This window comes from Harpia harpyja, chromosome 9 (genome assembly GCF_026419915.1).
Source record: "Harpia harpyja isolate bHarHar1 chromosome 9, bHarHar1 primary haplotype, whole genome shotgun sequence".
NCBI classification, from domain to species: domain Eukaryota; kingdom Metazoa; phylum Chordata; class Aves; order Accipitriformes; family Accipitridae; genus Harpia; species Harpia harpyja.
This window is the reverse complement of record NC_068948.1, coordinates 23,929,978-23,943,416: the sequence shown is the minus strand read 5'-3', so window position 1 is coordinate 23,943,416 and position 13,439 is coordinate 23,929,978. Positions and strand designations below refer to the sequence as shown.

The following is a 13,439-nucleotide window of genomic DNA, read 5'->3' as shown; positions in this document are numbered from 1 at the left end:
TGGGAGCCCCGAGCTCCTCTCCTGGCCACAATGGAGGGTTTGCTGCTGATTCCTACTGGGGCAGGGACAGCTCTGCTGGACTGAGTTGTGGGGAGCAAAGTGGGCAGAGCTGAGACTGGGTAGTGGCTTTGGTAGCCACAAGGCCTGGGAGAGCATAGGAAGCACCTTTGATTCATGTTTTTGCCATTAAAATCAGAAGCTAATGCTGAGCTGTAAGCAGTCATCATTCTGCTTCAGAGTGAATGGTGTCTCAGAAATACAGAGATGCCTTTTGGTCGGCTTCCCTGGGCCTGACGGGTCAGGAACGGGGTATGATTTGGGAGATGGCTGCTCTGTGCCTCAGTTTCCCTAGCTCTGAACCAAAGCTGCAGAGGTGCTGGGCTGGGGCCAGGCAGGATGGGTACTTGTTGCTTGCCAGGTTGGGGACACCCCGGGGTTGGGGAAGGAGGAATCAGATCAGGTAGCTCTGGCCAAAGACAGAAGCCGGGGCTGGACGTTGAGCCGCAAAGCCATGCCGATACCAGGATTCCACGGTGTGACCGCAGCTGAGATTAGGGACGATGGGAAAGGCTGGTGGTCACTCAGGGCTGGAGGTCACTCAGGGCTGGAGGTAAACGGATCAAGCAGGCTCAGCAAGGGGAGGCTTAGCTCAGCCCGGCATGGATTTACTACCTCCTGCCCCAGATCTAGGTTTGGGGCAGAGCCACGGGTGGAGCATCCTTGGGCACGTCACCCTTGCATCGCCCCACGGGGTTTCAGCAGCCCCATTGCTGCTTGTTGGGGCATCCCTGCAGCCACCTGTGCCTGGATGAGATGACAGCCTTCCCTGGAGTGCTGCCAGGCTTGCACCTGGCTGGTGAATGCCTGGGGTAGCTTTGGTGGCTCTGGGGATTTTGAGGATGCTCAAACCTCCTTCATTTTGGGGTTTTCTTTGCACTATCCTGCACCAAAACTGTGCTGGCTGCTGGGAGCTGGGGCATTCAGGACAGCTGGTTGCCAGTAATCCCATTTGCAGGCAGCGCTGGACTAATCCCTGCAGAGCCCTGAGCGGATTGGGGTGGGTTTGGGGGGTCAGTGGTGAGCTGCGGTGGCCAAGGGAGCTCGCACATCCCGGGGTAGCATCCTGGGGAGGTGGCGGTGAGCGTGTGGGGGTAAGTGGCAGCGATGGAGGCGAGGGACAATGCTGGGGTTTCTGCGGGGTCACATCCGCACATCGCGGGGGAGTTTGGTGCTCTGAAACAGCTGGAGGATGAACCAGGGTGGGGGTCCAGGTCTATGGCGGGGGGTGATGGGGCAGGTCCATGGGGAATGATGCTGGAAGGGCGATGGAGCTGGGTGATGTAAAGAGGTTTGATCTGATGCTGGAGGGGAGGGAAAGGTCGTGGTGCTCCCTGCTCCGAATGGGATGGTGGGTGTGCGCCCCACTTCTTGCTCTTGGGGACTGGAGCCCTTCGCCTGCTGGCACGAGCCCCGTGGAGCTGGCATGGTGGGCAGTGGCACCGGCCAGTGCCTGCAACATGGGGGGGATTGCAATGGGTGCCATCGCAGGCAAATCCTGGCTGCTTATTCCTATTTCTTCCGGCAACTAGTTTTTTGGGGACCCACAAATGTTTCTGCCCCTCTCTTGTTTGCATGTGCCAAAGGAACGGCCCCAGCCCTCCACTTTCCTTCCCGGGCCAAGGACAGGCTTAAGCTCCAGGCTTTTACAGCTGCGCAAGCTTCTGTGGAAGGAGGAGGAGACCTCGGCTGTGGCAGGGGGGGCTTGTTCTAGCCCCGGGGGGCTTTCTCTGGGCTTGTTTGGGCTCAGCGGTGTATGTTGGCCCTGGGCTTCTTTGGGACTTGTGAAGTTCCCAAAGCATGGGTGGAAACGCTGCTGTGCCGCCAGGTTTTCCTTGCTGTTCCTGGGGCATTCGCAGCTTCTTAATCCCTTATACCCAGTGGGAGGTAAAAGGCAATTTCTTAATTGGTTTCAGGTCATCAGGCCTCCTGGGGGGTGTTTTACAGCCACCCTGTCCTGCTTTGGGGACATGGGGGTCTCTGGGAGAGCTGAGCCTGCCTGTGGTGTGCCAGGGGCTGGAGGTGCCACGTGGGGCGATGCTTTGGCCGCATCCAAACCCGGCTCCTGGGCTTGCACGAGGTGGGGGGAAGCAAAGAGCTGAGGACATGTCATCCCACCCGGGAACCTTGTCTTGTTAAGATTTAAGATGCCAGGCTTTGGGCAGCCCCCAATGAACCTCCTTGAGGGATTTGAAGGCATTCTGCATACCCAAAAGCTGAGTGAGGGGGTTAATGTAAAGAGCCCAGTGCTGAGCGGCTTCCAGCCTGTAACCTGCTGCTGTATGGGACTGGGGCCATGTGTTAACCTGGGATCAAAACTGCCATGCGGTCTCTTGGCTGGTCTGGATGGAGCTCAGGGATCTGCTTTCTCTTGCCCTTCGTGGGTGCCTCCTGCGAGCAGCAGCGTGGGGGCCGCCTGAGCTGCTCCTGAGCCCCTCATTGAGCAGAGTGGGGTGTCTTTGGAGGGGTATTATGGGCAGAGCGGGGCTCTTTGGAGGGGCAGCAGCAGAAGACATCCCCAGTTTGAGCTGGGCAAGAGCCCCCAGCCCTTGTCCTGTACCCAAGTGTGGGAACGTGCAGCATTGCTCACCTCGCTGGTGTTGCATCCCAGTCTGGAGTTACACCAAGAAGGGGTGGGGGGACCTGAAAAGACCAAGCAAACAGAGCTTGAACAGCTGAATTCCTGCTCTGCAACATCTTATTTTCACCTACCCCATCAACATCTTGGCAGCCACAACAAGTCAGCGCTGGCTGCCTTTGCTGCCCTCCCCAGAGCCCCAGGCAGGTGACTGCCCCAGCGGCCACCATGGCCCTGGGCAGTGGCTGAAAGATGACGGTGCAGAGTCGTTTCCTAGGGGCAGAACGAGTTGATACATGTGTTGGGATGTGAACTTGCTCATAAACAAATTCAGCTCAAATTACTATTGTTTTTCATCCCTCGAATGAAAAATGAGGGGGAGCGTAGAGGACCCTGAGCAGAGCAGCACAGTTTCTGTGATTTATCTGCTACGGCTTCACAAGCACTTCTCCTTGCGCAACCCCAGCCACGGAAGGTTGTGCAAAAAAAAACCCTAAATGAGCAGTTACATTTAGGAAAAGCAAGTTTAACTGAGCCTGTGAGCTTGAAATAGAGGGCATAGTTTGCTCCCGATAACAGTGAGGGGTCAGGGGTTGAGCTGGGTTTGGTCTGGCTGTGCTGCAGTGCTGCATTTCCCAAGCAGGACGTGGAAATAGAAGGATGCGCAGGACCTTTTTGGGCTGCCCTGGGGACAGCGTGAGCAGCTGGTGCTCCCGGTATTCCCCGGGGAGTGTGCACCACTGCTGCTGGCCTCTCGCCAGCCAGAGACCCCTCCTTGCTACCCACAGGTAGAGGGATGCTGGGCTGGATCGAGCGGGTGGTTCCCCAGCCCCCAGTGCCCCATCTGACGGAGGAGACCCCCCTGGCCCTGGTGCAGGACCCGGAGCCAGCTAAGGTGAGCAGGGAGCCAGTTTGGGGTTACCGGGAGCCTGCGAGCACAGTGGAGAGATGCCTGGTGCCTCTGCATCCAGCCCCGGCACTGCGGCACTCAGGGATGCACTGCAGCATCCCCGGGAGGGATGGGGGCCAGGATGCATCCCCCATCCGAGCTGCTGGGAGGCAGCAGGAAGGACGGGGAGTCCCTGGAGTTTGCGGCTACCTTTGAGTGGGGGACACAGTCCCCTGCGCCTCACTCTCTGCCACCTTCTGCCTTTTACCCTGAAGGCACCGACGGGAAAGGCCAGTGGCCCCGGGGATGCTGCTGACCATGCACGCACCAAGGGTAAGTCCCCATGGCAGGGGGACACAGTGGCTCGGGTAGCGGATCAGCATTCCTTTACTGGCTGGTCCCCCTCCTGCCCAGCATGCCAGGGGCTGGCGGAGCCATGATGGGAGCTTTCATTTTTGTTTCCTGCTGCCATTAAAGAAATGGAAAAGAAGGTGGGATTTGTGGTGCCTGAGGATCAAGGCTCCGTGTTTGAGAGGTATTGCTCTTGCACCATCCAGTGTGCAACATGGTTTGCTTGGGATTTTGCTTTCAGTCAGGGGCTGAATGCCTGGAATGGGGGGGTCCCAGCCTGACTCACCCCCTTCCCTGGCAGCATGGGGAGCAGTGTGCTCTCCTGGCTCTCCCAGGGGCTGGAGAAGGTGATTCCCCAGCCAGTCCCGGCCCCAGGGACGCTGCAGGCACTCGGGAAGAGCTTCGAAACAAGCATTGATGTTCCTGATCAGGTAGGTGACAGATGGGGCAACTCTCTGGCATATTTGGGCTTCCAGCTCTTTTTACCTTTTCTTATTTTTTTTCCCTTCCTATCACTCTCCCAGTGCTAACTGGGAACACTAAACCTGCCCTGCATGGGCTTCTGCCTTTGTCCATCCCTGGGGAAAGGGCAGGTTTCCCTCCCCGCCTGGTGGGATGAGCCCCCCTCGGCTGCTAGGCAGGTGATGGTCTGTTTGGCTTTTCAGACGGAGGTCCAGATCCTCAGGGACGAGGAAGAGGATGCTCTGGGTAAGGAGAGCCAGGAGCCCACAGCTTGCAACATCCCAGGGGCCTTTCTGGGACTCCTGCATCCCACAACCCAACTTCCTGGTTGGTGATGCTGGAGCTATTGTCCCCTTGAGCCAGCTGATGGGGGGGACCAGGAGCTCCCAACAGTGCAGGTCCCAGCTCTCCCCCATCCCCACGGCACTACTCTCATTGCAGAGATAACCCCCTTCGATCCAGAGGAGGATGAAGTGGATGGCTGCGAGCCTGAGGCCGGCTCAGATACCAGCACAGAGTGGTGGGTCCTCAGGGAGGCTGGCGGAGGGATGCGGGAGGGCAGGAGGGGTGCAGGACGAGCTCCCCGACCGTGGTGCTATCTCCCCGCAGGGCAGGAGCACGGGTGCTCAGCTGGCTGGTGCAGGGCTTCGAGAGGATGGTGCCGCAGCCGGAGATGCTGAAAAAGCTGGAGGTGAGCACTGCCCGGCCTGGGGAGACTGGGGAGCTGCCTGGCAGAGGCAACAGCAGAGCGGGCTCCCTGTCCCTGTCCTCCTGCATACCCTGGTTGGGACCCTGGGGAGGAAAATCCCATGGGAAATTCAGAGTGAGAGAGACCTCAGGGTGCCATCCCAGTGCTCCCCAACCAGGCTGCGTGCAGGGGGGACCCTCCATCTGGGACCCGCTGGTGCCAGCAATGCCAGGGTCTGGGTTTAATGGTCCTTGTCAATGCAATGGGGCTGAAACTGCAGCAGAGGGTGTGTGGGGCTGTGCACCTGGGTCCCTTTGGGGTGGTGGACGTACCCACCCAGGGACGTGTGGGCCACAGACAGTGCTTTGCCACATCCATCTGTCCCTCTGCAGCCAGAGCCAAAGGAGCAGAAGTGCGAAGCCGTGGCAGGAGGTGAGCAATCCCCCTTCCGTGGGTGGCCCTTTCAGAGGGGACACTCTGCCTTCGAGAACCTGGGTGCAGGCAGGCACCAGCACTGGGGCTGCCCTCCATACCTGTGCCCTGGGGTACCGACTGTGCCGAGAGGGGTGGGCACGCTGGGTTCTGGCATCACGGCACTGCCCCTACACCACATGTGTTCCCATACCACCCATGTCCTTGTCCCAGGCTGGGTCCCTGGGGGAGAGGCTGCCAGGGAGGTCCCCCAGGCCTGTCCCTCTGTGGGAGGTAACTCTTCCTTGCTTGCTCCCCTTCCCCAACAATTTATAAGATGACTGCTGCATTGCCTATCCCCCTTCTCCTTCCAAATAAACCTGAGCAGGCACGAAAGGGACTAAAACACAGGCAAAGTCAAAAAGCAGTGGTTCAGCTGCTCAGAGCATCCCGGTAGCAGTGGAGCCAACAGCAGCTGAGGGGCAGCCAGAGCCGGTGGCCACCCTCATCCCTCGGTCCCTGGCTGGGGACGGCAGCAGGTAACTGTGGTGGCAGCTTCTGCGTGGGTACCGTGGCCAGACGGACAGCTGCCTTGGGATCAAAGGCTTCAGCAGCCAGGTCTAACAGTTGTTTCTGGTCACCAGGATGTTTGCCTGGTTGGTCCAGGAGCTGGAGAAGGTGATGCCGCAGCCAGTGACCAGGGAGAAGCAGGACGCGCAGGTATGCTGTCTGCTGGATAGGCAAAAGGGTGTGTGAGCACCATGTCCCCGGCAGGGAGGGCGTCCTTTGCCATGCAGATGTCACCAGATCAGTGCTGGGACCTGCCATGGTTTGGGCTGTCACCCAGCTCCTTCAAGAAAACAAATCCCCATGACCTGCTTAGCTGATGAAAACTGGGACTTGGTCTCTAAGCAGCAAGAGAGCCCATAGGCCTGTGTTTTCTCTGCCATTTCCTTGCCTTTCTATGCAGCACTGGCTGGTGTCCAGGCCCTGGCATCTCACCCAGGTGTGGTCCAGCTCTAAGGAGAAGCAGCAGCAGCAGCTTTACATGCTCTCCTTTCCTTCCCTTGCACCCAGGCGGGCTCACTGATGCGCTCCTGCCCTTTACCGTCATGCATGGGGATGCTCATGCCCACGGCCAAGGCATCCAACATGCACTGGGAAATCACATGGGGTATTTAGGATAAAAGGGTCACGTTTACTGAAAATGGGGCATTTAGGGTAAAAATTTAAGTTTACCGAAAATGGGCAATGTCTCAGGTTTCCCTTTTCCTCCTGGCAGGGAGTGGCCACAGCAACTTCGAGTCCCGTGGAAGAAAGTAAGTGGTTGCTCCGTCTCACCATGCCGGTTAGCTTGCCAAGGTCAGAAAGTGGTTATTGGGAAGAGGGCCTGCTGGCAGCTTTTATCCCCCCGTCTGCTGTGACTACCAGCTGGGGAGCCCCTGAAACCCCCCAGGGAAGCCATGAGAGCCTGTTGCTGCTTGAGAAGCAGGAGCAGATCCAGAGTTGTGGCACAGGCTTGGTAAAACTTGGGCCGTGGGAGTCTCTCCAAGTGCAGCATCCCACATCTTCGGGTCCCGGGGTTTGAGGTTAGTGCTGATATCGAGGTCTGTCCTGGAGCTGTGCCAGAGGATGTTTGCCAGCCTGGTGGGATTTGATAAAGGATTACAGGGGAATTCAAAGCTGCCGCCTTCATCACCCCTTTTGGCATGTTTGCTGCTGAGCTGGAGGGTGTTTGCTGAGCCTGGTGTGAGATGTTGAGGGAGGTACCTTGGGAAAACAAAATCCTAGGATTAGATGTGTTAGATGTGAGTCTGCATGGTCGTAGGAAGCCATTGCGGGGGTCACACCGCTGCTTGCCTGCCCATGGAGGGGAGCAAGCACCGGTTCTGTGGGCAGCCAGGCTTGGGTCCCCCCACCAGCCACATTGTGGGATGCTGAGCAAAATGGGGAGCCTGGTGGGGAGCCATGGCTGCCTCCACAGATGGACCGGGCAGGGGAGATGTCACGCAGCCCCATGCAAGCACCATCCCCAGGAAGGAGTGGTTGGCTGGGCCATGGGAGCCGCCGATGGCAGCAGGGACCTGCCGCAGCACACGGAGTCTGTTCATCCCCCCAGGGACATGCCAGGATGTTGTTCCCACCAAGCCAGCAGCCACTTGGTGGGATCTTGGAGCGGGAAATCCTGCAGGAAGGCATTTCTCCACTTGTTTGTACAAACTGGAGACCTGAGCATTGCCAGGGACCTTGGAAAGAGGCAAAGCCAGTAGGATGCTGCTGCATGTGCAAGGCAGTTGCACCCTTTGTGCGTGGCTGGCTTGTGTTACAGCTCGCTTTGGTGCCTTGAGGCATCTCAAGGTCACTTAACCTGCCCGAGGAAGGGAGTGATTGGGTTGAGCGAGAGATCTGCCCCAGCACCAAACTGCCAGCACGCTCATTAATGTTTTCCTTCTCCTTTTGTTTCAGGGGGCAAAGGGGCTTAGCGCCTCTGAAACAAATGGAAAACGAAGACCATGGCAAGCCAGCCCTTCTTGCCACAACCAAACGGGGCCAAACCAAGGAGAAAGTGCAGCTGGGGAGGAAAAGCAAGGGGGAATCTGCAAATGGTGTCTAGCTCCTTGCTACCCGGGGCAGCGGGGACCCAAGGCTGGCACAGGGATGCTGGCTGCGTGTCCCCGGTCCCAGGGCTGTCCCATGCTGGCTCCCTCTTGCCTCTGGGAACTGGAGCTATTGGTTTTGCAGGATGATGTCTATGAAACAGCAGCTATAATTTATAGGAGGGTAGAAAAGCATCACTCAGGACACCTTGGAGGCAGAAAGCCTCTTGCTGCAGCCTCCGAGCACTTCTGGCCCTCTCAATACCCCCCTAGCATCCAAATATTCACCCCTGAGACCTCCAGCTGAAGCCTACAGGCTTCTTTTAGTTGACTTCTGCCTCTAAGATGTCACGTTATAATGCTCTTTAAGCTCTCACCAGCTTCTTACTGCTTTTCTTCTGTTAACTGAATGTTTTCTCCCAGCAAGGGGAAAGGGCTCTGGTTTGCAGCAGCAAATGCAGGTGGGTGAGTCTAATCTCTAGGTGAATAGGTAGGAGTTAATGGTTAAAAGCCTTTGCCTGGGCTCTCCTTATAGGAGAACTTACCCCAAACTCTCCCTACCCCCAACTATGGCTGCTGTCTCCTGAAGCTCACAGTGCTTTGGATGCAGCACTAACCACAGTGGCAGGAATGTCCCAGCAGGGAAGGGATCCCAGCAGCTGTCCCCAGCCCAGAGGAGTGCGGCCAGGCATAGCCAGTGCAGGCACACTGGGCTGGATGGGGTGAGAGCCCCTACACCCCAGGTTTTTAGTACATACCTTAGAATTGCAGAATGGGTTGGGCTGGGAAGGACCTTTGAAGATGATGTGGGCCAACCCCCCTGCTATGGGCAGGGACACCTTCCACTTGGACCAGGTTGCTCAAAGTCCCATCCAACCTGGCCTTGAACACTTCCAGGGATGGGGCATCCACAGCCTCTCTGGGCAACCTGTTCCTGCGCCTCACCACTCTTATCGTACACCATTTCTTCTTTATGTGCAACCTAAATCTACCTTCTTTCAGTTTAAAACTGTTGCCCCTTGTCCTGTCACTACAGGCCTTGGTAAAAAGTCTTTCCCTATCCTTTGTATAAGCCCCCTTGATATATTGAAATGCCACGATAAGGTCTCCCGCTCTCCGATTGCATCTCTTTCGGATTATCTAGGCAGCTGTAACAATGAGTCATGAGCCAAGCAACCAACCTGAGATCCATCCCCTTTGTTTATAATGAACCCTGCTGGTACCAGGCTACAATTTTAGTATTTGCCTGTTTTCCTATAATGTATCCAAAAGTTGTGGTGTGTTTCAAAAGCCATCTCCCTGATTGCTGTCCCACATTTTAATTAACGGAGATCTAGAGGGAATGGGCTAAAGGCAGTGTGGGCACCGTGGCGTGGGTAAATAGGGCACAGAGCCGACTGTGGGTGGGTTTCCTGCCTTTCTGTAGTTGAATCTGCATGTTTCCTATTAGCTTTGCTGCAGACATGTAAGTTTTGTTGTCAGGCGGACCTCAAAATAAACTGGTTTTACAGCATGCGGGTGCTCTTCCTCCTCCTGTTTCTCCCATGTGTGCCTGACATGGTAGGATGGGTACCCCTGGGACATGGACAGGGCTAGCCATGGGTCAGCCCCGTGCTCTTCGCTTTGCAGCTGGTCCAACAGCCTCTCCAGTAACCTGCTGTGGGTTTTCCCCCAGCGATAGTGGGAAGTGGTGGGGCATGTGGGATGCTTCCTACACCATGCCCTGGGGAGCATTCGGAGCAGACGTGGCGTGTTGCTTGGGGCATTGCAATGTGGGCTCTGGGTTGAGTCTTGCTCTGCAAAACCAGGGCCCTCAGCCTGCGCTAGCACAGCGTTTCGCTTGGGGTTCACGAGGGGAAAGGTTTTGGTCTCTTCCCGTGGCTGCTTCTGTTTGCAAGGAGAGCCAAAATGTGGCCTGGAGATGGGCCAAATCGTCTGCTGGTGGAGGTTGCTACACATGTAAGGAAGCCAACAGGCATCTGTATGCAAAGAGTTATAGTTTTCATGGGGCTTTGGCTGCGCTTGGCACAAAATGGTGAATTTTCTTCTTCCTTCTGGCAAAAGTGCCCGAGGCATCCATCCGGCACAGCTCGAGGGGACCGGGGCTGCACAGGTCTGCACAGGCAGAGAGGTCTTTCAGTCTTGGCATGCGGCAGCACCTCTGCATCGAGCAGCAAAAATGTGGGATCTGCCCTGGCCCTGCCCCTGGCCTCTTGAAAATCTGCTACTCTCACTTCATCACCTCCCTTTCCCCATTCCCGTTTCAGTTCATATTGTCCCTGGGCAACCCGAGGAGACCAACCTTGTCCTGGAAGAGATTGGTGATGACTGGATTAACAAAGCCACGTGCGAGATGATGGCCTGGGGTCATAAGGCTGAGCTGGTGGCAGATGTTCATCCCCTTCCCCCCATACAGGAGGAACCTCAGGAAGAAGAAAACAGGTAGGAGAAGGGAGATGCTGTTGATGGACAGCTCTGCGCGCTCTCCAGCCACCAGTGTGGTGGCCATGGGAGGGGACGAGCATATCCTTGGGCATCTCTCCTTGCCAGCGCTGGTGGTAGAGCTGACAGCGGACAGCCGAGGTGCCCATTTCCAAAGAGGGGGGCACCGGCAGGACCCAAAAGGTGTTTGAGCAAATGACCTTTCCTTTTGGTGTTGAGATTCTGGTGTTGAGTGGCAGAGCCATGAATGCAATGCTTCACGTTGCCCTGCAGAGGACAGCTGAAGGTTGTTCTGCTTCAGCTTCCCTTAAGTAGATTTTGGCCCTAAGGCAAGAGGGTTTGGACCTCATTCCCATCAACTGTGCATCCAACTGTCATGACGTTTAGAAATGGTAGTCTTCTCTATATAATTCATCCTACATCTTCCAAAAGAAACTGCTGCTGAGGCCCTCCCAAGGGCTGGGCAATGCGTTCAGAGCTGGGACAAGGCTGCATTGCAGCAGGGAGATGAGAGGTGTCCATGCACGCTCCCAAAGGGTTTAGGAGCCCCCCCCCCAAATGCTCCCTGTGCCCAGCACATGTGCAGGCAATGGTGAGCGCAGGGGTCCCCACCTCAGACATGAGTGATGTTCGACTGCACTAACCACAAGTGATGCCCGGACCCACATTCACTCAGCAGAGCTGTCTTCTGCTTAGCAAGAAAACACTGGATATGTTACAAAAATATTTTTCAGATTTTTTTCCCCTTAATATATGAGCCTGAGAAGCTGTGGGCAGCAAGCATGTCCTGTCCTGGAGGGTGGATTTCATTAACAGGGAGGTTTTGGTCAAAATCAGCAACAAGTTACCCCTAAGCACCTCCTCTCCCTGTGCCGCAAGGGGAATTTGAAGGCTCAAGGACTCTATCTTTGCATTCCCCAACTTTTTCCCATTCTTCCTCCCACCCACTTGGGGCTGCAGGCACTAATCGGCTGTGCAGTAGCATGTGCCTGATTGTGTCCCCCCCCCAGGATGTTGGCTAAGGAATGGAGGGAGAGCATCTCCGGCCAAAGGGGGTGCGGAGACTGGCAGTGCTCCTCTTGTGAGGTTCAGACATACTTTTTGGATTTCACCTAATGAGTTTCTCCTCCCCAGGCTGTGGCTGTGTTCCCTGAGTGCTGCCGAGGAGGAAAAGGAGGAGGAGGGAGAGGAAGAGGAAGAGGAAGAGGAGGAGGAGGAGGTGGAGGTGGAGGTGGAGGAGAGCGCGGGGTGAGTGGCTCCCACTGCATTTATGGCTTTGTTGGAAACGAGCATGAACACGGTTGTTGTTTCAGCTGCATTTGCAAGCCGGAGAGGCTGAAACACCCGTGGACGAGCGAGGTCCTCTTGGCAGAGCGGAGCTCCCCAGCCTGGCAGGCGGCTGGGGTGTGCTGGGGATGGATGCGTTCGGGAGGGATGCGTTCGCAAATCGGCTCACCCCAGGGCTCGCTGCTGACGCGGCACCTGGTGACAGGCGAGTGTCTCTTGGTGACACAGGCTCCATCTCCATCGCAGCCACCCGTAGCAACCGCAGCCTCTGGCCATCCCCTCCCACGGGGTCCAGCGGCTCGGCGAGGCAGGAACCCTGGCTTGTGCCTTCATCAGGAGCTGGAAGCACCCAGCTCCTGGAGACAGTCTACATTATTTAAAACCATATCCATTAATTCAGGGCAGTCGGGATTATTATGAGTATTACAGAGCTGAACTTAAAGACACGATTATGTGTTGTACCTGCAAATGCTACTTAATACAAGTAGGTACAATTTTACATTTTTTCCTGTTGTAGAAACTAGCCGAGTTATTGTCAGCTGTTGTAGGTGGTGCCTTTGGTCTAGGTGGTATTTAGAAAAATATTTCTGCTTAGTTTAGTGGTTCGCTCTGATTTCACATGAGATAAACATTTAGGGATTTATTACCTAGTGCTGCAATATTATTCTCTGTTAATTCCTCTGAAGTAGCTAGATTTTCAGGAGGAAGCTGAAAATGCATGATCATTCAGTGTTAAACCCATATATTTTTATTTCATCAAAATCTGTTCCTGGAGCTGCACTATAGAAACTTGAGCTTCGGTTGTTGGGTGAATGAGATGCTGCTCCATCCTTCAATGTGTTTGTCTGTTTATGGGAAAAGAGAGACATTGATGGGTTTTCTAGATTAGGATGAAAAGGCTTGCGATTGCATTTGAAGGGAGCCTAATTATTAAAAAAAAAAAGCGGGGGGAATTATTAAAACTAATTTTAAAAATACCTTGGAAAATAACAGTTTTTCAAGACATGGAGATAAAAGAGAAAAAGCAGCCACTGCTTGTTACATACCTCTTCTGAATTAGGACCTGCCAAGGATGCAGACAGATGTTTTTTTCAATTTTCATGCATTTAGCTGTCTTAACATTTTTTTCATTATCCCCAATCCCTGCTTTGCTTTTCTCACCAGGAAAGAGCAAATCAGGGTGTAAGTGCACAGAACAGCATGATGAGGCTTGCTTTCTTTTTTCCAGTTATAAAGTTACATTAAACCAATAAAATTGATCTTGTGAACCCCCTTTGTCAGAATGGTGGAGCTGAGGTCTGCGCTGAATGAAAATGAGACTTATGTGTCCTGGTGGTGTCTTGCACAGGCAAACGTGGGATTTGGATGGTGCTTGCAGGGCAGCCGTGCCTGGAAAGTAGGCGGTCAGCTTTTTATTTGGCAAATTTTAATTATACGAGAAATTACGCACAGCAGGACAAACATACTGCCTGTATCTTTCTGCATATGCAATCTTTGCTTATGCATATGCAATGCCCTGCATTATTTATGCACCTCTCACCTGGCCTCCCACGTAGTGTTTTTTCCAAGTCCCTTACAACCTAAGCAGCAATATTTTTTTGTACCACTACTTATTTAAACTAAGATTCCTGTGGTATCTTTCACCTGCAAACAAGGCTTGCGGCGCAGCTGGAGGAG

The 13,439-nt window shown here is 55.0% G+C and overlaps 1 protein-coding gene across 1 annotated transcript in view; it reads left to right on the top strand.

Annotated features, from left to right (window-relative positions):
- The first annotated feature begins 655 nt into the window (after positions 1–655).
- The window catches only part of CNGB1 (cyclic nucleotide gated channel subunit beta 1), a 33,983-nt gene continuing 21,199 nt past the window's right edge, over positions 656–13,439 (top strand). Inside the window, exons 1-14 of the mRNA XM_052796507.1 lie at positions 656–856; positions 3,424–3,530; positions 3,800–3,857; positions 4,002–4,059; positions 4,177–4,306; positions 4,541–4,583; positions 4,779–4,857; positions 4,947–5,028; positions 5,418–5,457; positions 5,825–5,975; positions 6,081–6,156; positions 6,719–6,755; positions 10,301–10,475; positions 11,610–11,723. Coding sequence (XP_052652467.1) covers positions 814–856; positions 3,424–3,530; positions 3,800–3,857; positions 4,002–4,059; positions 4,177–4,306; positions 4,541–4,583; positions 4,779–4,857; positions 4,947–5,028; positions 5,418–5,457; positions 5,825–5,975; positions 6,081–6,156; positions 6,719–6,755; positions 10,301–10,475; positions 11,610–11,723 — 1,193 coding nt within the window. The 5' untranslated portion in view covers positions 656–813. The remainder of the gene's footprint in view (positions 857–3,423; positions 3,531–3,799; positions 3,858–4,001; positions 4,060–4,176; positions 4,307–4,540; positions 4,584–4,778; positions 4,858–4,946; positions 5,029–5,417; positions 5,458–5,824; positions 5,976–6,080; positions 6,157–6,718; positions 6,756–10,300; positions 10,476–11,609; positions 11,724–13,439) is intronic.